The sequence below is a fragment of the Daucus carota genome, chromosome 5, assembly GCF_001625215.2.
Source record: "Daucus carota subsp. sativus chromosome 5, DH1 v3.0, whole genome shotgun sequence".
Lineage (NCBI taxonomy): Eukaryota > Viridiplantae > Streptophyta > Magnoliopsida > Apiales > Apiaceae > Daucus > Daucus carota.
This window is the reverse complement of record NC_030385.2, coordinates 43,288,613-43,313,994: the sequence shown is the minus strand read 5'-3', so window position 1 is coordinate 43,313,994 and position 25,382 is coordinate 43,288,613. Positions and strand designations below refer to the sequence as shown.

The 25,382-nt window shown below is 33.1% G+C and overlaps 2 protein-coding genes across 3 annotated transcripts; one reads left to right on the top strand and one right to left on the bottom strand.

Annotated features, from left to right (window-relative positions):
* The first annotated feature begins 2,133 nt into the window (after positions 1–2,133).
* On the top strand, positions 2,134–3,902 carry LOC108224119 (aspartyl protease AED3). The gene has a single exon (XM_017398675.2). The coding sequence runs from the start codon at positions 2,268–2,270 to the stop codon at positions 3,594–3,596; it is 1,329 nt and encodes a 442-aa protein (XP_017254164.1). The 5' UTR covers positions 2,134–2,267; the 3' UTR covers positions 3,597–3,902.
* A 126-nt stretch (positions 3,903–4,028) lies between these two features.
* Positions 4,029–20,991, bottom strand: LOC108224116 (rho GTPase-activating protein REN1). Of its 2 annotated transcripts, none has more exons than XM_017398673.2 (24): positions 20,808–20,991; positions 20,628–20,715; positions 20,403–20,543; positions 19,591–19,627; positions 18,771–18,847; positions 18,228–18,298; positions 18,022–18,100; positions 17,057–17,198; positions 15,115–15,234; positions 14,350–14,427; positions 13,501–13,556; positions 13,349–13,418; positions 11,675–11,759; positions 10,617–10,860; positions 10,091–10,321; positions 8,669–8,809; positions 8,427–8,476; positions 7,666–7,726; positions 7,482–7,565; positions 6,968–7,057; positions 6,804–6,889; positions 6,231–6,294; positions 4,883–5,059; positions 4,029–4,517 (listed from the first exon to the last, which is right to left on the bottom strand). In XM_017398673.2, exons 2-24 carry the CDS (start codon positions 20,655–20,657, stop codon positions 4,170–4,172), a joined length of 2,562 nt encoding a protein of 853 aa, XP_017254162.1. In that variant the 5' UTR covers positions 20,658–20,715; positions 20,808–20,991; the 3' UTR covers positions 4,029–4,169. The 2 variants fall into 2 exon arrangements, with proteins under 2 accessions (XP_017254162.1, XP_017254163.1); XM_017398674.2 differs by having other exon boundaries at positions 6,804–6,880.
* Positions 20,992–25,382: the final 4,391 nt, after the last annotated feature.

The window sequence follows — 25,382 nt, the reverse complement described above, 5'->3', positions numbered from 1 at the left end:
TTTCTGAATAAAAGTATAGATTTTAAATTTTAATTCAAAAAAATTTCTAAAAATAAGTTATATAATTATATTTTATAGTAACATTAAAATATATGCGCATCCCGTTCGGTAATGCATACTCGAAGCGAGTATAACTTCAATAATTTGGCTATAATTAACCAGCTTTTCGTCAAAAAAGTAAATAATTTGACCATAAAAAAGATGTTTGTCCATGATTTAAGTCCATAACTCAAAAAAAAATTTAAATACTAAATTAAAAGGAGTATTTTTGTGTAATATCGCAAACTGAATTAAAGACAACAATTAGGAAAATATTTTTTTTAAACAACTTATTTACTTTTTTGAGTTTATATAATAAAGTTAACATCATCATTAAATGAATAGCTCTACAATTTAACTTTTATCATTACATTTTTATTTTATAATAACCACCTAATACAGATTGAGATTGTAGAAACGAGTATTTAAATTTGGGTTTGTCTGGTGTGTGTCCATGGGCACATTTTAAGCACAAAATTTTATAGGTTTGTGAGATTTTGATTGGTGTAGTTGTTGCATTTGCAGGGGGTTTCCAACATTATTAAGAAACAACAACCAATCAAAATGAGTCAAACTTGTGGAATTTAGAGCTTAATGTGTGCCCATGAGCACACACTAGAAAAACTGTTTAAATTTTCTTAACAAGCTCAAAAATTAGAATTTCGCAAAAATATTGGCAATAGCTCCACAACCCGAGATTTCGAATCATTCTAACATCTGGTCCCCAGAAAGGTTAACTAATTGGACTGCCATAAATTCTGGTACTTTTTAGGCTTTTCTGCACTGTATAGAAGTCTCGTGAGCTTCTTTTGGGCCTTATGTGATGTGTTAATTATCTTGTCATTCATGATGGACCTGCTGTATTTTTATTATAAAGGTTTGATTTGAAGTCAGTAAATTATTTTATTTTACTCGAGGTAATTTATCTTGGTAAAGCCTTCAATTCAGCTAAGACAAAAAAGTTTCTTTAATTGCACACTCTTTGAATTTAATCTTATGTAATATATATATTATAGTAATTCTTAAGACCAACAGCATTATTCGAAATTTTTCGGGGAAACAATAATCTGATATTTTGTACACCATTTTTTATAATACATTACAGCACCATTACCGTCAATGTCAGTGCAATACTTTTGTACATTTGTTTTACTAGGCCATTATTGAAATTTTATATTGTTAGATTATTTATAACCCAAATTGCTATATTAAAATGTGAAATTATTGACTGAGATAAATAGATTTTATGGATTTCACGGTGTTTATAATACTCCTGATTTATATTAAAATCTTGGATTAGTTTCTGATTAATTTTCAAAAACTATTTTATCAATTTATTAATTATATTCAATTTAATTAAAAATCTTTAATTTATCAAAAATATTCTGATAAATTTCTAATAATTTCTGAATCGTAGATCAATCGATTAGTTCTGATTTATGTTATCATCGACTTCATAAGTAATTAAACTCGGGATGTGGGCCCGGTTTAGCTGGAGGTTCTCTGTGTGAGCATGCCCGTGACCGACCGGATTCTCGTGGTTGACCCGCCCCGTCAAAAAATTCCAAGAACCCACCTCAAGTTGCTTCTTGTTCACGAGTACATCTGTGCAAGCAATCATTCTATTCCGCTTTTCATCCCAGCTTTCCGGCTCTCTCCGTAATCTTTAAATACATGCAGAGGTGGTTTTATTTGAAATTCTGAATTTGATTGAATAACTTGTTTGAGAATTTGGATTCGGATATCATTTGAAATCCAGACATTATTAGTATAAATCTGAAAATTGAAATGACAACTCAAATTTTGTCATTTAAAATCCATTGTTTGAAATGAAAGATATGTTTCCAAATGGTCTCTAAATATTATTGTTAGAAAATAATATGATTTTAATAAATCACCCTTCCAAAATCCAACATCTTGAAATTTTGAAAAAATTGGTTACTTAAAATGATTTCAGAACTGGCCTTTGGAACACAAACTGTGAGCCATAAAGCTAGAAACCAACTGCTACAAACTCCCAAAATTTTGCATGGTCCACCCATATTTCCAACCAGTTCGTTATCTAAACAGCAAATTATGTTATCCCCTCGATGCTACAAAATAACACTAGTCATGGCTGCTTGTGTAACTCTTCAACCCCTTTAGCTTATATATATGTCTTTACTACTTTGCTCATTTTATCATTCCAAACTCTCAACTACTTCTCTTCAACAAGGTTTGGTTGAATTATGGGTTCCACCAGTCTTCTAAACCTCATCTGCACTCTTCTCCTAACTACATTGCTAGTAAAATCATCCCATGGTTCTGATGCTTGTTCTGCCTCCAACTCCAAATCAGATATCTCCATTGTCCACATCTATGGAAAATGCTCACCTTTCAATGCACCAAACCCTTCTGCATCTTGGGCCACCACAGTCCTAGACATGGCCTCGAGAGATAAACAAAGGCTCGCCTACTTGTCGAGCCTTGCAGGCCTGAAGCCCACTAAAGTTCCGGTTGCTTCAGGTCAGAATGTTTTAAACATGGGGAATTATGTGGCCCGGGTTAAAGTAGGCACCCCGGGCCAACTAATGTTCATGGTCTTGGATACCAGCAACGATGCTGCATGGATCCCGTGCACGGGATGTACTCAATGTACATCCACCATATTTTCCCCCAATGCATCTTCTACTTATGCTCCAGCACAGTGCTCCATGCCCGAATGTGCCCAAGTCCGCGGACTTTCCTGTCCAGCATCGGGCACGGGTACATGCCTTTTCAACCAATCATACGGCGGAGATTCAACTTTCTCCGCCACACTCTCTTATGATTCCATTAGTCTAGGTAACGATGTCATCCCGAATTATGCATTCGGATGCATCAATGAAATTTCCGGCAAATCAGTACCTCCCCAAGGCCTATTAGGCCTAGGCCGAGGACCCATATCACTACTTTCCCAAACCGGAGCCCTTTATTCAGGCATTTTCTCATACTGTTTACCAAGTTTCAAATCATACTACTTCTCTGGTTCACTCAAACTAGGCCCCTTGGGACAACCCAAAAACATCAAAACCACTCCACTTCTAAAAAATCCCCACCGTCCATCACTATACTATGTGAACCTCACCGGTATAACCGTGGGCCGGGTCAGCGTACCCATTGCCCCGGAGCTCCTAGCATTCAACCCAAGCACTGGGGCAGGAACCATAATAGATTCGGGTACGGTTATAACCCGATTCGCCCAGCCCATTTACAATGCAGTAAGAGATGAGTTCAGGAACCAAACAAAAGGCCCTTTTACCTCATTAGGAGCCTTTGACACATGCTTTGCAGCAACAAATGAGGATGTTGCACCAGCCATAACGCTGCGATTCACCGGAATGGACTTGCTGCTGCCGATGGAGAACAGTTTGATTCACAGCAGTGCCGGAACAACGGCCTGCTTGGCAATGGCAGCATCACCAAATAATATCAATGCTGCAGTGAATGTGATAGCAAATTTGCAGCAACAAAATTTAAGGATTTTATTCGATGTGGCGAATTCTCGCCTGGGTATTGCTAGAGAACTTTGTAACTAGAATTTGGTGAACCATGCCCCTGCATGGCTGCATGCACCTCTGTTTCAGCTTTTTTTCGAAATCTTTTTGTATGAACCTGCATGTATTTCAACTAAAAGGCCATAACTAATGTATGGCCTTTGTAACTTATATGTGTGTGTAGCTTGGTGTGTGAGGTGACATAAGAAGTGAGCCATGTTCTTGTTACATTTGAACAATGATTTCATAGAAGTTGTAAGTGTGTCCAAGCTCCTTGCAAAGGCTTGAAATTAGGATTAACATTACAGCCTCAGAGGGCTCAGATAAATTCGGCTAGACGATTACGAATGTATGCTGTATTTAACATGCAACCCTAGAGTACAATTACCCTACTTCATTCCTAGACCAGTTAAAACAAACTATTAAGGTTTCAAAATATTTATCAGCATAAGTTGTGGAAGATCACTGTACGCTGAGGGCTTAGCTTGCTTTGAGCATTGCGTACACCATCTTATAGATTCCTGTCAAGGGCTACAATTATAAAGCTTCCTTTTCGCTCAGTATGCTACTGTCTTCAAACGAATGAGAGGACACGGAAAAAGCAAGCACCAGTCATCATCTTGACATTGTCCTTGAAGGAGCTGCTCGAACTTTGTCCATGTTTTCTGATTTCCCTCTTTCCAGATGGCTCGCATGGGTATCAGATCTTTTATCCCGATCTGAACCTTCTGTTGATGCCCCTTTCTCTGAATTTTGGACTGTATGGTGATGGTCTGATCCTTTGGATATTTCTGATGAGTGACTCTCAGAATTTTGAGAAGGGTGACCATGAGATCGCCCTTTGTAAGAATGAGATCGCCCTTTCTCAGAATGTTGGACCTCTGAAATTTGGGTTCTCTTTTCTTTCAGAAAGTTAAGCCGATTTGTTAGCTTTGACAGTGCATTATTTGAAGAAGTACCGCTCTGTAATTCAAAACAATTCAGAGTCTCAAGTACTGCTGCACTCAGATTCTCATAAATTGACTCCATGAGTACATATATTACTAAAACTCTGCATATTTCCGTGCATATATTCTGACCCAAAACCAAACCAAATTACAGCTACTCACAGAATTATATAGTTCCTGTTATCTTTTCTTTTTACTGATATAATAACCTTAGAGGAATGTATCACACGAGCACTTTCATTCTTCTTAGAACCCAAGTGAGTAGTAATACACATGATTAAAGTTTACACTGAAAAGGTATGGTCAAAAGGGAACAATGTGCTTATCAATATGTTGACAATTTCAAATGTTAGTTCTGCCTAAGACAAGAACAATACGTACCTCCCCCCTGGAATTCTGCCTCCTGGAATAGGTCGCAGATGGCTTGCCTGCTGCTGAGTCATTTGATGGAGAAGTTGGCGGATATCCAGAATGTTTTGAGCGTACCGAATCTGAGTGAGCCATGGTTTTAGAATCATGTTTTTTATCTTTATCAACATCTGCTCTATTCGATTCATCCTGTAAACACACAAAAAAAAACAGGGTGTCTCAACTAGGAGTTGCTTATTTCATGTGTATTACAGGCACAAGATTCGGAAGCCTAAATAACATTCACACCGATATATAATTGTTCCCAACTGTGTAACACTCTAAAAGTAAATGCCACCCAAGTACTCAACTGTGTAACACTCAAAATTTATTAAGTGCATGTTATACATGGAGAAGTGCGTTCAAATGGAAACATTTAATTAATCAGATGATAATTATTTTGTCAAAAATCAGCAAAAAAGAAAGACCGATGCATATTTCTCATTGCATCATAAACCCTGCGAAGAAACATAGTGTGCGACTGCACAAGACACTTACTCGTGTCACAGAAACAGCTGCAATGCCTAGCTGATCTTCTAACTGGGGTAGAAGGACAATCAGACAAGAAAAAGATTCTTATATCCTAAAAAAATAAATTTAAAGATACTAAAATGAGAATCAATTCCTTATACCACGGGCTTTTGGCCTGGCACAATGGTCAAGTGTCTACTTATTATCTTTTAGGTCACAAATTTGAACCCCAGAAACAGCGGTTTACAAAAGAATTAAGGGTTTGTACATCAGGAACCCGAACGTCCCCAGACCCACCCTCCTGATGTGTTTATTTGACAGACTTCTGTCTTTCGGATGATGTTTTTTCTTACTGCAGATAAATGTGCCCTGATGCGTACAAAGTTCATTTGTCCACTTTGGAATTCTATAGTTTGGCCAGTCAAAGTGAATGTTAATAACATCAACTCTATACTACTTCCTTTCTTCCTAACTATACACAGTTTGCATTTATACAATTGTAATTGATGTGTATATTCACATGTAATCAAAACTTTTTTCAGTTGTTAATATTGATTTACCAACATCCCCTCACTAAGGTAAGCAAGAAATACAATGTATCGATGTATACTGCAGTTTTGTATACATAGTTGGCTCCCTCATAAAGATGAGAGTTAGTAGGTACTTCAAGCCAATTTTAAACGACTCGAATCCGTGGGGCGTGGACTTAGTCGGGCAGTGAACAGATAACACAATAAAGTTGCAGCAGATAAAAAATCAACTAAACAGGGTAAAAACTTTGTCCATGATTAATATTGGTATAATGGCTGAAACACGGGCAGTAATAATTCTTACTAACTAAAGATAGTACCTTGTTACTAGAAGTTTCGGAACCTCGTTTCATACTTGCAGCTGCATCCTTTTGCTTATCTTTCCTGTTTGCAGGTTGAGGTGCTTAATAGGCAACGTGATGTTCTAGAGGAACCTTATACTGCTATTAAAAGTTTACTGGAATACATTCTATTCAGAGTAATATACTGTTAAGTTTTATATCTAGACAGACTTTAAATGAGTAGCAACTATATTTTTCAATTATATTACCATAGGCAGAAGTTACCCCTCTACTAGTCTATTCCATAAGAATATTGGACCAAAACACATGAAAGAAGAGGCGGGACCCGGGAGGGAGTAAAAGAAGCAATGGGGAAAATTTACAGCTTATCTTCATGGTTTGAAATTTGTTCCAGATGATGGAAAAGTGGCGTCCACTTTTTTTTTTCTTTTTTTTTTTTTTTTGTATTTGATATACATTCATGAGTAGCAACTATCATAATACTTGTATTACCAAAAAACTGAAGGTACACATTAATTAAATAATTAAATGATCCGAAAGCATGCGTGGAGAGGTAGGAGGGGGTATAAAATACAAGGGGGGGATATTTACAGTTGAGGGCGGTCACTCATCAAACAACAATCATGATCATCAGCATTTTGCTTTGCTTCTGGAATTTCTTCATGCTCCTGCTTGACCTTCAAAATTATCATTCAGTATACTGACTTATTAATTATCATAGTCCCTGGATGGTTAATCACTGTTCAGAAACTGACCTTATGATCATCCTCGGGCACTTCCAGACCAGCTTCCAGTGCAGCCCTCAAGTCCCTCTCCTGCAGCAACTGTTCTTGGAGTCTTTCCACCTATCAAGACAAAGTTTATTGTCAACCCGTACAGTTTTACCTCATGGAAGTAAACTCCACTAAAACAGTGCAACTTTAAGGCCAAAATCAACATTCTCAGAATATCTAAAGCAGAAATATATGGTTAAGCATAACAGATGAAATCTGACATAAAAATACAATAGAGAAGGAGTTGAATATCCATTTAAAAAGAAGAAAATACAAAGAGCACTCAAGTAGTTGTGTACCAGGTTCAACAATAGATTACATGAAGTGAAGTTTTTCCAATCTAAATGCATAAACTATTTTGGCGAAAAAATAATCAGTTTTTGACTTATGAACAACTAGAAAGCCTCTAAACAGCTAGAAAGCAATTTTATAATAATAAAGTAACAATAAGAGTAAATGAATATTTGAAGACTGGAAGAGGCACCCTCGCACATACATCTTGCTCAAGTATTAAACGTTGTTCATGTAAAGAATTCTTGTGTTTCTTCAATTTTTCATATAGAGCTGCATTTGCTTTTTCCTGTCATGCAAAAAAGACAGAGTTTATGAAGTTATACATGACAGTTGTTTAACATGCAGGTATAATCTTTAGAAAGAGGTAACAAGGCTTCATTATATACCTCCTCCTTGATCTTGTTTATTAGATCAGCTCTTGTGACTTCTAGCCTTTCAACTTCGGCCCTGATAAAGCTCATATAAGATTTAACATACATTAATGTATCAAGGCACAAACTGTGTAGGTCCACATACATATTCATTTTGATGTAGGGACAGTTAAAAATGCAGATTGCTGACCTTAGATCCCAAAATGAACCAATTAAAGAATATGTTTCCAAAACTATATTTGAAAATACACCAATTAATCTTTGCTAATTTTACACCTTTATTAATAATAATATGCAGATATTTCTCAACTATCTGTATTCTTTTACAAATTACAACTGCTAGCATTTTTGGACTAGTTCTTGTTTCTTCGCAATCCAAAACTAACTAATATGAACATAGGTAATAATTTTTAGCTTGGACAGCAGCAATAGTACACACATGAAAATAAGTATGCTTGATCATTCAGATGGTGGTGGATTTTGGAATAGTTATGAAGGCTTTACATTTTGAAAAGTAGGTAAGGAAAATAAGATGTCTGCAAATTATTTTCCAACTTTGAGATTTAAATGTTTCCTTCACTCTCATTAGTCTGCTTCTCTGGTTTGCACAATATTTTTCCTATACTAGTCTTTACAAGTAGAAAATATTTTACGCCAAACAAACGAAGTCTTAATTTAATTAAAGCTGTAAAAACAAGTAGCATTGGCAAGAGAGGAAATACTTCAAAAGATCAAGTACATACTTAAAGAAAGTACAAAAAGTATAAAATGCTTACCTATCATCGGGAGATGTCTCAATGGATTCCATGGACAAATTCCTTTGTTCCTGGGCTCACATGCATTAGGAATTAGTAACCGGAAAGAAACTGCAAATTTATGATACACACTAAAAAACAAAGGAATTATTTGCATGAATTATGAGAAGAGAAACATTATTGAAGCTTTGTGAACAAGGAGAAATATTAAATATGATAAAGGAGTAAAATGATCCAGATAGACGTCGAAGATGTATACTCACAGAGGTTCGTGCCCAGCGATTAGATCGCCTACTTCTCCTAGGTCCGTTTGCTAATGATTTCTTTCTGCTCATCTGATGGTTTAAACTTGATTTTTTCAAACGAGGCTCCAGTTTATCATCTACTTTAGGGGACTTGGCATCCTGCATTGTTAAATGCCCTTTATAAATTGAAGAGGCAGGCGGAATACCACACCGAGTAATTTACAGGGGCTGGCATTAATATATATATAATATATAGGGTCAAGTTCCTCTTAAAACCCTTAGCCCAAGAACTCTTAGAACTTATATCTCTTAGGTACGTTAACTAAGATTCTGTAGAAGAACTCGACTTATTTTGTAGTTTTGTATTCTTCAGCTGAACTTTGTATTTTGTATTGAAATCATGAGATATTTTAACAATTGAATTCAGAGAGTCTATTCAATATTTTGGGTTCTGCAACAGCATTTGCCTTATTTGTAGTACTAGCCTTTAACCCGTGCGAAGCACGGGCGGGTATATAGTTTGTAATTTATTATTTATAATTTAAATTTTAACAACATTTTATTAGTATTTTAGTATTAATGGATTGAATTTTAATTAAATTATATTATTCAACTGACTATATTTTCTCCCGATTACTTAAAAATGGACAAACCCTAATTCGCACGGGCGGGTATATAGTTTATAATTTATTATTTATAATTTAAATTTTAACATCATTTTATTAGTATTTTAGTATTAATGGATTGAATTTTAATTAAATTATATTATTCAACTGACTATATTTTCTCCCGATTACTTAAAAATGGACAAACCCTAATATATACAACAATAATTTTTAAGATTAAAGTTAGAAAGGATTATGTAATGGTTATATAAAAAGAGTTATATGAAGGTTATTGTTAAAAAAAGATATTCAAAATTATATATTTATAATTTTATTTATAACATAATTATAATTTTTCAATGAAATATTATATGATAATATATTGTTAGGAGTTTTTTTAGTATTTGAAACTATTTATAATACTAATAGACTCCACATTTGTAGTCTTGTAGTACCAAAAGCAGTACCAAACCAAAAAATATAACTAAAACGTTGGACTACAAATTATACCCATGTTGGCTTATTATAGTATAGTATAGATTAATTAGAGTTTCTACAGCAGAATTTGCTTTATTGTGTGGTATTAATGTGTTAATTACGTACAGTTCAGGTGTTAAACATAACATTTGTAGCAAAATTCGCTTTATTCTGTAGTATTAATATGGTTGACCGTATGAGTTGAACTTTATATAACATACTTTCATTCTGGTCAATGGTCATTAAGATATTGGGCACTATGAGGTATTATGATACATTAAATGTACAGAGCAATTTTATTTTTTTTGATTGGTAATTTACCACGTCTCAGCTGAGACTAAGGAGTAAGGAAACCAACCTTTTCATCAGAGATATAATCCTCAGAATCACCAGTTCCTGTGCAAGTTCCACTTGATGCATGTTCTGAACCTTCATAAGATTCTGTATATGAACCCTCAGTTCCTTCATCTTCTTCTTCCTCTTCTTCTTCATAATCATCATCATCTTCAAAGGATTCATCATCACTAAGCTCTTCACTCTCACTTCCACTTTCTTCTGAGTCGGAATATAACCCAGAGTCATTGCCTTCCTGCAAAATATTTAAGAGGCTAAAAGTGAGACTTGATAGAGAAAGACTATCAATGTACGCAATCTCTATAAGATAAAAAGCAAAAAGTGACATTTCATTATTTTCAAGAAAAACTAAATCTACAAAGGTCATGCAACTATGACAGAGGATTGCTTTGATTCCGAACCATATCATATGCAGAATGAGTTGAATTCTTTTTTCTATAAATTGTGCCATTAGTCTATCTTGAAAAAAAAATGACACCAAACATGTTATTAGCTATTTTTGAAATAAATGCACTATTAATATTGCTTACCCCAAAAAATTTATTATATTCCTCCAGTAGAGTAATAACGATTGCTTGAGCATGGTTGGCTGCAGCAGCTGCTTGCATAAGTTGAATTGAACTATCACCACCCATATCAAAATCATGTTCAAGCTCACATTCACCAGCCAAAAGGGGGCGAAGAAGCAGTGGTGCCATGCAAGCTGCAACAGCTGAAGTGCTCATACGATTCACAGCCTTGTGAGAAACCACAATTTGCATCATAGAAAGAATTCTGGAGATTAAAGGGCATAAGCAAAGTCTTTATTAAAACTAGGAAACAATTGGTTGAGTAATCTCTAAAACAAAATGCAAGGATTAAAGAATTATTTAGCAGACAAAGAATCAGAACACCCAGTAATTGCTTTCCTATTTAACCTCACTTATATTATACAACTAAAAGGGGAAAAAATCATGAGTGAAGTCATATATAAAAAGGGATGATATTGGTTGCGAACCCGAACTGGGTTTTTATTTCGGTCTTCCAAACTTGTGTAGTTAGTCACCTTCCACATGTTTGTTAATTACTTCATTCAGGGTTATATAGCATCTTGCAAGATCGCGTCAGTAGTTTACAACATCTATCTCAGTCCAGCTTGATTATGAATCTTAGAATTGCTTAGTTGATCATAAAACTGAGATAATTAACTGATCTAGCATCCTCTTACTGGGGAAAAGAAATAAATTAAAGCATGTTTGTACTACTCGAGTAACAACAAACTAAAAGGCCAATTAATAAATTGCAAGTAATAACAAAATAAAAGGAAACACAAATTAGCTAAAACTGGGAACTTAATTGTTAACATTTGACTACTATATATTCACTCGAATAATGTTAGAGATTATAAAACAAAAAGTCAGTTTAATGTAATTCATGCAGACAACAAAGTTAAAGCATGTATAAATATGTAACGTCACAAGCTTTTGTATCTATTGTCGGACTAATCAACACAATAAACAGTTGAATAGAGGACTACTCACAATTAACATCATCATCATAAATAATCCAATTACCATATACAGTTGAATAGATTAACAATCTGAACTACCTTTGTAGTAGACGACGATTTGGCTCAGGAAATGTGTCAGCTATAGCTGCACGCATAGCAGGAATTCTTTTGCTACGATCAGCACCTATCATGATGAATAAAATAAACGAGTAAATATTTTTATTGAAAAAAACCTTGAAAAAGTACATGGCTAAAATATTGAGTAGGCTCTTGAAGACCAACGCTGATATTTTTTTCCAAGATTAAATGCAAAACTTTTAGCCATCCTCACATCCCACCAAAGCCCTATAATTTACTTTTTAGAGCAGAAAGGAGTTCCGTTTTGGCCTAATCATGCAGCGTATTTACATAACAAAAACTTTGGACGGGTACCAGTCATGTTAATAAATCATGGCTAACGAATAGCTGTTGTCCAAAATCATTCGAGGAACCAATATACAAATTGATCTAGCAAACTGACAGTGCCATTTAAGAAATCATTGCAAACGAATAGCTTTTAACAACCATATTACATAAGTTGTAAGTCACAAACTATTGTGTACCAAAGTTACATGGTAGAGATAAAATTAACAATTTAATTAAATTTAAATATTATATAATATATATATAGGGATAGGATCAAATAAAAACTTTTTTAAGTTACAAACTTACAAACTTTTTTTTATTCTCCTATCGTGTTAATCCTTAGTTATATAAAGTATCCATGTTGAAAATTTTTCAAAAAACATCACAATTTTTAAAAATAACGCATAAATAAATCGCGTTTTCAACACATTTATAACTGGGGTTCAACATCGGGTGTTGAACACTAATTATCATTGTGTTGAATATATCTAAAAATATGTTTAAACTATACCTCTAGGGTTTGGGTAGGGTCTAGAAACATAAATATTAGTTATATAACATGTTTACCTTAGTTCTTACATTTAAAAATTGGTTTATGTACTTCTCCACCACTATTTTAGTCAATGTTCAACAAAAAATGTTGAAAAAATGTTGAACTCAAGTTATATATGCGTTGAACAAAAAAAGTTTGTAATTTTGTACCAGAACCCTCCCCTATATATATATAACTATATAAGTATTATAATAAAAATGTAATATACTTAAATTTCACCTAAGTCCCAATTAGTATTATTCGTGTCTGAACATATAATATATTACCACCCTTAGTACCTGAGTTGGATTTGGGTGGGTTTGTTTTTTAGCAGGTCACAAGTTTTCCGCTTAGCATGAACGCATAAAATTATTTATCTATTCAGTGTTCTCATCTCAAGGCCTTCTACAATTTTATTTGAAATCTACTACTCCCTCCGTTCCTTTTTGTTAGTCGCTTTGACTTTATGCACGTATTTTGAGGTGTAAAAAAACATATTTCTACACATTATTTTTCAAAAAAAAAATTTCTGAATAAAAATATAGATGTTAAACTTTTATTCAAAAAAAGAAAATTTGAGAAATAATATGTAGAAGTATGTTTTTTGTACACCTCAAATTACGTGCACAAAGTCAAAACGACTAACATAAAGGAACGGAGGGAGTAATAATAAACCTGTTCCCCTGGTTTTCGACCCCAGCTCAACAAATACTGTAACTCGACCCCAAGTGCTGGTCATTTAGCATAATTGCAAACAAAAAGCACAAATGATATTAAAAATCCGAAAAAATGTCTAACATATGCATGTAATGTATGCTTCATGATAACAAACTTACGAGAGGCTTCTAGTAGTGCGGTGCAGCAAGATGCAGGAACCGGAGATGAGGGTAACTCCCTGAGAATATACTAAAAAAGAAATATAAAGAGAGTAAGCGGTCTTTAACATCGTTTATGGCTTCATGCTTATTCATGTCTTTAATCAAGGTACCTTGATACAATCTCCTATAACATGTGCATCGTCATCTGGAGAAAAGTCTTTCTTTCCTGAATCAGCAAAAAAAACAAGATTAACAACACTAGCAGACTAGATGGGTTATGTATGCAAACCATGATCGACTTGTTAATGTTGTTATATCTTTATTATTATTAATTATTATTGATGTAATTGTTTATTTTAAAATCGAAATGAACAAAATACTTTGCAAATAGCTCAATATAGGTGATTTATTAATTTATCATTACAAGTAGTAACTAATATTCTGAACGAATAGCTTATTGGTTTTTTTATCAATTGACTGTGTTAATACATCCCTACAAGGCTATGATAGCAATCACGAATAGAGAAAAGATTAATTGGTGGTGTAAGGCTTTTTATAAAAAAAATGATTTCAAGTGTGTGGGAGCTCAAAAAATGAAGATGAAGTTTCATTTTCCTGTTAAAACCTACTTCTCCTCTGAAACCTATCCAATAAGTTGGCCAAAAGAGCAAGTATCACCATTTTGTAACTTAAAATATATTATGACGTAGAGAAGGGGACTTTACAAATGAATTGTCCTATGCATGTACGTGATGCTTATGCATAAAGAGCCATTACTTGTTACTAGTACATACTATGGAAGCCTACACTAAAAACCATTTTCTGATAGAGGGAAACGGTGTACAAAAAGAGGTCATAGTAATACAAGATTTTATCCATTTTCATTGAAGTTAAAGACTGGTATGCATATATAGGAAACAAGTTTTAAGTTATAATATACACTGCAAATGCATCTCAGGAATAGTAGTAATATAAGTATAAAGTGAATAGTTATTCACAATAGTTGGAGGTACACTGACCTTGCTCGAACTCTCTAATTTGACGCTCAACTTCTTCAACGTCTGCAGCTTGACGCAAGATCCCTTCTACCTTAACTCCTGAAATATTAGCTGTAGATGTTTAATGCTGAATAAACATGATTTCATGATTTCACAGCGTATGAAATATATTTATTTCACAGGCGTGTTATTTATAAACTAATCAAAACATAGAAGCCTTTTTGATCATTGAGTTTAACCCATGGTATGAGTAATGATCCTTTGAGATATATCTGTTCAAAATTCCCATCCCTTCAGCCAAACTACATCGTCATGTATACTCTCTCACATTGTTAAATTACAGATAAAAATAAGACCTGGGCCATACAATGAATCCTTGTTTACAACCATTTTAGAAGACACGTTTTTATATACAACGAATACTTCGTGATGAAGGGGGTGTAGCCATATTTCACTAAGCCAGGATTTAAATTGTTTTTTTGCAGATCTTGTGCCCACATGGCTGGCTACATGCATCTTAAAACAACATTGTCATATAATATATGCAACTTGCATATACTTCCGGTTTATGGTAATCATATGTCGTTAGCAATATCCAAAAATGCATATTATATACTATCACTTTATTGTCATTATATTCTTTCCCTATAACATGTGGCAAATTTGAAGGTAGATTTTAAATCAAACAAGTAAATTTCAGCGAAGAGGAGAAAGATGTTACATCATTAATACAGAGTAATGGAACAGGGACTTTATTTTCAAAAATTAGTAGAAATAAAACATCACCATGGGTTTCAGTAAACCTAAGAGCCTTCTCCAGGAAAGATGGGGTTCCATCAACATCCTCTAGAGCAAGTAAAATTGGTCGACCAGTGACTAAAGTTTTTGGTGCCTCCCTGTCTTTTGCTACAGAGTAAACATAATAAAGAAGATATCAGCATATAAAATAAAGTACAGCAATAGCAAGCAACCCATCAATAAAGAGAGTGAGAGGGACTACAAACCAAAATGTCACATTTCAGAATCAGAAGACAATTGCAACATCCAGGTTATCTACATGGACAGTAATCTCAGATTATGGGCCTTCTAGAAATCTTACATGCACAAAACCATCATAGTTTGCCCCAGTATTTTCCAGGTACCTAACTTGATACATATTGTCCACATTCTTGTTCTAAAAAGCTTATTTATTAGTTTAGCTCATAAATGTTCTGTATTTCTGACTTTTTCCAGTGCTATTGATGAAATAATCATCAATCGCTGAACTCCAGAAAATAGTACCTTTTTTCCTCAAAGCTAGGCCTAGATCAAGCTTCAGTGACCGAATGTGACAAATTACTAAATCCTTTTATAAGACAACTACCACATGTGGTCATCAACGTAAAAAAAAAAAATTATTTGCTCTCTTTATCTTATCCCTAGGTCATCCCCCACTATCAAATTGACTAAATGAGATGCAATGTAAATAAAATTTTTATTTTTCTTCGTATTAAAAAGTAAGCTCAAGGAGATAAAGGAGCTTCTGAGTGATGTAAACATTGCTCCTAGTGCTAGAACAGATGTCAGACTCTTGTGGATATAAGTGTCACATACTTCTTTAAAAAAATAAATAGGATTTTGGATATAAATCCAAAAATGGGACGGGGCTTAGTGATATATTAACTGTCCCAAAAAAAAAAGCATATATTTTCCTATATTTTATCTCTTCTTGTTGCTATTTGAGTCTAGCAGTAGGAACTCTTGTAGACAAACACAGTTCAGTTCTTTCAAACTAAAGCCTTAACTATACCTTAAACCACCATAGCAGGTATAGATATTCGTTTTTGCAAAAATAAAAACCTGGGGTGAGGCGTTTTATAAAACTCAGATAGTGATTTATTGTAAATGTATACACAAAGTTGTGGGGATTGAGGCCAAGTATTGTAGGAAAATTTGTGAAATCTACAAGTGAGTTTGTTGCTGGAATTAATGTGCTGAGTAGTCAAAAGCTAAATGGGGTGAAAAAGAAAATTTTTATGGCTGAATTGTGATAACTAAAAGATTGAAAGTTATAAGTTTATCCTGCTCCCTATTTATAGGAAGAGACCTGAAGAAAAGAATTGCATTCTTTTCATTCTTATGCCGTCACAATAAGGTGGCGGTTCGATGCATGACAGAAGTTAGCAATTAATGGACTTTCGGTTACCGTGGACAAACACGTAGTGTTTCCACGAAATAGCTAGCTCTAGCTTACAAAGAAAATAAAAATAGAATTGGACAAAAGATGATGAAAAAAAATTAGGCCAGCACTTTACATTACTTTAGTCTATTATATGGTATTTATATAGCAGAAGAACATTCTGCAATATAAAGGTTAAGAGCTCAACTCAATTTATATTGAGGATTTTACGAAGTACTAAATTCTATTTTAACAAAAGATAAGGACAACAAATATATAACAATACTTGAAATCCTTTTAAATATGAAAATTATCAACTTTATTCAACCCTAAGACATGATAAAAATGACTGGCTAAACAAGGATTTTAATCTAAATTACAGAAAAGACTCTGGTTCTTATAACGGTAACTATTTGAGAGTACCTTTGGCTTCAGCAGGCAAATCCAATTTCTAGAATTCTCTTTTGTGGTTCTAATTTTACATAAAAAATTTGTAGAATTCACTAATATGACAGTTGACACAAGTAAATCTGTAAACATAAAATGCGGCTGTAGATATGAAGAACTTACAATGTTCTGTAGGAGCATCAGCTGCGTCAGACTGATCATTTTTCAGAACTCCATTTTGTCCCATCACATTAGCACTCGGTGCATTTGCCAATGCTTCTTCTAGTGCTTCTTTCCACTCGGTAAGATCTTCAGATGTTTCAGCCTGGAGTGATAATTGCCAATCAGTACATGAAACCACACCTTCCCAGGCTGATAATGCTAAAAATAAATGACAACAATTGATTCAAATGGCAGTGACTACATGCCGTAAACAGTCTGGAAGCTGAATGAAAATTAGTTTAATTTATTTGCTTATGAAATTGATACTATTCCCAAACTAAGCCATCGCAGGCACCTGCAATGACTATAGATTCAGATTGCAGTGGTGCTAATTGCTAGATTTATATTCTGCATCAAAGGGACGGGACAGTACTCATTACAAGTTCTAAACGTCCCCTATATTCCATATTTCCCCTTACATTTAAGTAGAAAAACATTAAGACCTGATGCATAGTCCTCCAAATTTCCAAAAATCTTGCACAAACAGAAGTCTGGGGGGTTAACAATCACCCACAAACATCCTCAATGTGTCGCTAGAATTATGATATCAGGTTTACATATAAGCTGCATATTAATTAAATAAATATAATATTTAGACAATGTATTTAAATATTTAGATAATAAAACAGAAATTTCGAAACCTTTGATCTAGTTTGAACAGTGTACCAATTTCAAATTATCTGCTAACATTTATACTTTCAGGAAACCCTGTTGAAATCATGAGATATAACCATGTTGTCTTTTTTCTTCCTTCTTGTTATGTGATTAGAAGAGCATCGCCAGCTCATGATTAGTTGAGGATGGAAAAATCTAGAGAACTAAAAGATGTAAAATGTGACTTTCTTCATACACAAGGTGACCCCATCGAGAAAGAAATATAGTAGGAGACATGAAGACTAAAGCAAAGGGTTACAACAAAAGAGAACCTTAAGTGTAAATGCTCTCCCGTCACGACCATCAGGGAAGAGCACTGTCAAGAGCTTCTTGTCCGCTTTGACGACCACACTGAAGAATCCATAAAAAAAACTTTGACATCTAGAATAACTAAAATAGTGGAAATGCAGTAACAGAAACACTGGAGCAGGAAGTAAATATTAAAAATTGCTTTTATGAGGTAAAGTAACACGCCAACCTGCCTGAACTGTTCAGGTCAATACCGCCAAGAGTAAGATTCGCCTCGCTCCCTTTAGGAGGTATAGCATTCTGAAATTTGGAAACCACCACTCATGAGTTACTAAGAATTTTACGGTCAATATGCACAATAAATGAACCTGAGAAAGTCTGATAAAATTATAGAAATGACTGACACGAGGATAACTGTATATCTGTGTAAGTGACTATCTTGTGTTATGCATATTTTGATATTTTCATTATGATAAACGAAAAATACTGTATAATTATGCTCAACACTTAAATCTCCTTCCCAAGAAAATATTGTACAAGCTCCTGGACCATTGTCTAATTGGCAAAAAAATTCAGTTACATTTCTGATTGAAGCTTTTTGTGTTACTGTATATGTGTGCTGCAAGTCCTACCCAAAACGTACACAACTTCCATGGTTACCAATTAACCTTTGCCCGCATTCTCTGTAGACATTCATTGTCCCCCCACCCCCACAAATAAATATATTGGTAAGCATGATGATCAGATAAGAGTTTAGTTTGATTCAACTTACTGGATCACTCCTGAAGAAGACAAGTGAGGTACTTGTTAAGATAAACCATCTCTTTTTCCAAGAGGTCCATCCAATTCCTACAACAGAGTTGCAAGATAGTGATTCTGATGGTACCTTAACATTGTAGAAGAATATACAACTAATTCTGTAGAAGCTACTTGAGACACTGAGAGATATGTGTCTCGTAATGAAGAATTCTATAATAGTAGTCGCAAGATATCTGGTTAATATGATTTGTACAGCACATAGATGCTGCGAGGTGAAAACTTTCACATTATTTTGCAAGAAAGTGTATTCTAGTAAATTTAAATACATTTGGACAACTATCTAAAACCATTTGAAGTTGACGAAAATTAATAAAATTTTGGATAAAAATCAAACTCAATAAAACAGTTTGTTATTGTCTTCTCATCATATAATCTAGGTCCTGGTCCAGGTAACATTTAATATATCTCTTTATATGCTCTTTTATTTTAATAATCTTCTCTGGTACAATAGTTGAAAACAGTTAAAATTAGGCGGGAAAACTATTTTTCCCTCTTTGTTGTATTAGTGCACACAACACAACTGAGTTTTCAGCATTTTTTTTTTCTGTTGCTTCCGCGATACATTTTAGTGACGAGGCATGTAAGTGCCCAATAACAGTATACCATCAGTAATTCACTCAACAATAGTTCCTAGCAAAAATGTAACATTCTTCATATCAACACTGCCAATCCTAATCCATAAGCACATTTTTACTTTTACACAGTGTCATGGAGCATATTATGTGAAACCAAACATTCTTGCAAAACCTTAACATTACTAAAAAATAGCTCACCTCTGGAAGATAAAAATAATGGCCCGCTCTTGTATACCTGCATTGCAGAGAGAAGATTTAGACCACATCTGAGCTATAATGGTAAACCATCTTAAATTTTAAAAAGTATTTTAGCCTCGAGGTTAGAATACTGAAAAATAGCTGATGTGGCAAGGAGGCCATTGGCAAACAGAGCATTTATGAAGCTCTCTGGAATTTAAAGGAACAAGATATCAAATTTATATAGTGTTCCAGAAACTGGCATTTAAATCTAACACCACCCTCTAAAACATCAAAAATTCAACATTCTGACTCTGACAAAAGTATTACCGAATTCCATATCCAAAATTCCAGCCAGAACAATGCAAATTACATTATCGGAATTAATCCTATTAGAATCACCTCCACCAACACACACAAAGGGGGTGTTTGGATGATTGGTGGGAATGGGAATGGGGAATGGGAATGGAGGGTATGGGAATGGAGGGTATGGGAAATGGTAACCCAAAGGATGTGGAGTTATTGATTTACCCTTCAAGAGGGAATGAGGTTCACATTCCAAGCAAAAATTTTACTAATCCAAACACAATGTATGGGTATTAGGTTCTGATTCCCGTTAACCGGGCTCATTAACCATCAACCAAACGCCCCCAAAGACTTCCTCAATATTCAAACGAAATTAATTTGATAGATCCGTATATACGTAACACGTCCTACTACACAAAATACAGGATCGCAATCATGCGAGGATAGTCCTCAAACAATTATTCTCACATGTTCACCATACATAAATATAACAGTAGTAAAGCGCAACAATAAAAAATCACAATGACCTTATTCCCGGCATGATGATGCTGCTGATCCGGCTGGGCATGTTCATTTTCCCCCTGCGCGGGTGCAGCTGCAGGTGCCGGTGCGGGTGCAGGGGCGGATGCAGCTTCCGAAGGTGGAGGTGCATTATCACCACCACTCGCCTAACATTAAAAAAAAATCAAAAATTCATCACACGTAAAAAAAATTTAAAAAAATGTACCTAACAATAAAATGTGCAAATATACCTGAGAAGAGTCAGCATTCTTGTTAGTCATGATCCAAATTTAATTACATTCGCCGCGTAAAATAATCAAAAATAATAACACGAACAACCTGCGCGCATTAAATTGATCCGGACAATGAGATGCATGATGACGTGAACAAATGTACATTAATGTGGTACGAGGAAAAGAGAGAGAGAGTACCTGTGAAAAGGGAAAGAGGAGGAGAGAGAAAAGGAAAGTGAAAAGAATCTGTGAGTTGAGCTTAGATTGGGGAAGTTTGATGGTATGAGCGATGGAGAAACAGAGTAAAATGGTTTTGGGTTCTTCCTTGCATTTTGGGCAAGAAGAAGAGGAGCCTTTTGCGCTTTATTTTCTCTCTTCTGCACGTTGACCGTTTATTTTGTTCAGAGTTTTTTTTATACGCACTCTCCCTCCATTTCCTCCCCCGATTTCTGTGTTTCATTTTCGATGCCACATATCACACATCTGCTTGGGGAAGTCTTGGGTATCATGATTTCTTCCATGTCTAAAATATATAATTATATTCTGGCAAAAAATATATATATATATATATATATATAATTATAAAAAATGTTTATAATATTATTTATTATTATCGAAAATCCGATATCTACTTCTATATATTAAATGGCAACAAAGGGCAAAAAGAGCAAATAAATTGGTGGTGAAATGTCCACTATATCCTTTTATTACATGTAATTACAAAATTACCAAAGGGTTCATTTATTACATTTAAAATATTAAATATCAATAATTAATGCATTGACATAATAATTATTCATTTTAATCACACTTATCACTTATTTATGACCATTCATTACAAGAATAAAATATTAAATGTTAATGGAGTTAATTAGTTAATTTACACAAAATAAATTTGTGTGAATTAAACTTGTAACATTTAATTAAATCTCATGTGAATTCAACAATCATAATACTTAATAAGATCCCCCTATTCCCATTTTATTTTTAAAAAATTATATTATTTTTTTTGCATGTGCGGATATTTCGAATTATTTTCAATTATAATTTTTTTTTGCATATGCAGATACCTTGAATTAAAGATTTCCATTTTCATAGCATGATTTCGAACTTTCGATTTTTTGATGTATAATCAAAGTTGTCCCGATTTTGCCTCGAGTTTTATTGGAGTTAGGCTCAAGTTATATCCAACTAATATATTCAGCTCGAAGTGTAGGTACTCAACCGAGTTACGAGTCAAGTCGGTCAAATTTAAAATTATTTTTTAAAAACTAATTATTAAACAAATAATCACATATAAATTGTTAAAAAAACAAATCGATTTTGCCTCGAGTTATGATTGACTCACATAAATATGCTTTTATACGTGCATGTCTCTCGGTGTTCACATGAACATATTAATTCAATTAATTTAACTATCTTACCATTTCATGGGTTAGCTATATAATTGACGCGAATCATACATATAATATTTTACCATTTGTACACACATTCGACTATGTTTCGATTGAATAACACACTGATAAGTAGTTCTGTAAACATCTTTCACATGCGGAATTTATCGTGCCAATCTCACTTATATAAAAATTTGTTTGGTATGCTGAATCAGTTATCATAGATATTTTTATTTTATTTTGAAAGAAAAATTATATTTAAAAATTTAATAAAATTAATATACTAAAAACAAACAATATAACATATCATTTATAATAAATTGGCCCGTGCCTCGCACGGGCTTTTACGCTAGTTTGATTTTTAAAAGGAAACTGTTACATGGTATCAATATATTCTAAATTCCTGCTAATACCCATTCAGCATATGGATTTTTTTTTTATGATCCGACCCGGCAGTTAACTTCCCACAGCAGCGTTATTCCTCTTTCTTCTCTCTTTTCCAAATTTTACATCTGAGTCAGTTTTACATCCCACGTTTGTAGGCACGACTTTCAGTTTCAAACTACTCTCCATCTTATATTATTCTTCCTTAATAATAAAAATAATATAATGATCCTCATGTACTAATATGAATACATTGAATTAATATAAATATGGACGTATTACTATGGAGATATTATAATTAGTACTTTCATCTTATAAAAGATTTATTTTATTTTGTTCCTAATTATCTTTCTAAATGCAAATGCTGATTTGTTTTACTGTTTTCTGTCAAATGAAAAGATTAATTAATTTAATTTTAATTAACCTGATAAATTAAGGGACGACAAGGTACTTCAACACTACCTGATTAATTTATTAATAGACTTAAAATATGCAATAAAAAAATCTTGGGAAGATCATGTTTAAAATTATTTTTCTGGAAAGATTTATTCTATTTTGTTCTTAATTATCTTTCTAAATGCAAATGCTGAATTTTTTTTACTGTTTTTTGTCAATAAAAAAATTAATTAATTTAAATTTCATGAACCTGATAAATTAAGGGACGACAAGGTACTTAAACGCTACCTGATTAATTTATTAATAGACTTAAAACATGCAGTAAGAAAATCTTGGGATGATCATGTTTAAATTTTTTTTTGTCCAAAGATTTGTTTTATTTTGTTCCTAATTATCTTTCTAAATGCAAATGCTGATTTGTTTTACTGTTTTTTGTCAAATGAAAAGATTAACTAATTTAATTTTAATTAACTTGATAAATTAAGGGACGACAAGGTACTTTAACACTACCTGATTAATTTATTAATAGACTTAAAACATGCAATAAGAAAATCTTGGGAAGATCATGTTTAAAATTATTTTTCTCGAAAGATTTATTCTATTTTGTTCCTAATTATCTTTCTAAATGCAAGTGCTGAATTTTTTTTACTGTTTTTTGTCAAATAAAAAAATTAATTAATTTAAATTTAATTAACCTGATAAATTAAGGGACGACAAGGTACTTAAACACTACCTGATTAATTTATTAATAGACTTAAAACATGCAGTAAGAAAATCTTGGGAAGATCATGTTTAAATATTTTTTTGTCCAAAGATTTATTTTATTTTGTTCCTAATTATCTTTCTAAATGCAAATGCTGATTTGTTTTACTGTTTTTGTCAAATGAAAAGATTAATTAATTTAATTTTAATTAACCTGATAAATTAAGGGACGACAAGGTACTTCAACACTACCTGATTAATTTATTAATTGACTTAAAACATGCAATAAGAAAATCTTGGGGAAAATCATGTTTAAAATTATTTTTCTCGAAAGATTTATTCTATTTTGTTCCTAATTATCTTTCTAAATGCAAATGCTGAATTTTTTTTTACTGTTTTTTGTCAAATAAAAAAATTAATTAATTTAAATTTAATTAACCTGATAAATTAAGGGACGACAAGGTACTTAAACACTACTTAATTAATTTATTAATAGACTTAAAACATGTAATAAGAAAAACTTGGGAAGATCATGTATAAAAAAAAAAAATTGTCAAAAGATTTATTTTATTTTGTTCCTAATTATCTTTTTAAATGCAAATGCTGATTTGTTTTACTGTTTTTTGTCAAATGAAAAGATTAATTAATTTAATTTTAATTAACCTGATAAATTAAGGGATGACAAGGCACTTAAATATTACCTGTTTAATTTATTAATAGACTTAAAATATGCAATAAGAAAATCTTGGGAAGATCATGTTTAAATTATTTTTGTCCAAAGATTTATTTTATTTTGTTCCTAATTATCTTTCTAAATGCAAATGCTCATTTTTTTTTCTGTTTTTTGTTAAATGAAAAGATTAATTAATTTAAGTTTAATTAACCTGTTAAATTAAGGACAACAAGGGACTTCAACACTACCTCATTAATTTATTAATAGACTTAAAACATGCAATAAGAAAATCTTGGGAAGATTATGTTTAAAATTATTTTTCTTGAAAGATTTATTCTATTTTGTTCCTAATTATCTTTCTAAATGCAAATGCTGAATTTTTTTTATTGTATTTCGTCAAATAAAAAAATTAATTAATTTAAATTTAATTAACGTGATAAATTAAGGGACGACAAGGTACTTAAACACTACCTAATTAATTTATTAATAGACTTAAAACATGCAATAAGAAAATCTTGGAAAGATCATGTTTAAAAAAAATTTTGTCAAAAGATTTATTTTATTTTGTTCCTAATTATCTTTCTAAATGCAAATGCTGATTTGTTTTACTGTTTTTGTCAAATGAAAAGATTAATTAATTTAATTTTAATTAACCTGATAAATTAAGGACAAAAAGGTACTTAAACACTTTCTCATTAATCTATTATCTATTAATCTATTAATAGACTTAAAACATGCAAATAAGCTTAAACTAGACTACTTTCAACGGATTAAACTGCTTTCAAGCTTATACGCACGGTTATGTACACTTTCTTCTTCCACTTTAGTGTCACACGGTTAATCAAAATCAAATTTTTCTTGGCGCTTCTGACTCTGTAGCAACTGTGATCTGCGTTCAAGCCACAAAACCCTTCCCTGCTCTCTGTACTACGATAAACTGCGTTGTCTTCTGGCGCCAGAGATGGATGGATCAGGTGAAGAGCATGAATCTACCTTGGCTTTTCCCAGTTTCTATTGTTTCATGTACTGATGCTTAACTTCTTTACAGAGTCTGCGCGGAAGAGAGCCACCCAGGGTCCTCACTCGCCGTCTTCCACCAACAAAGGTTTCCGTAAAATACGATATAGATATTGTTTCAGTGTTGTTATGCCGTTGTGTTTATTTGCCTTTTCTCACAAAATGATTTAATTTATGCAGGAGCAAAGCGTCGTGCACCGGTTCACG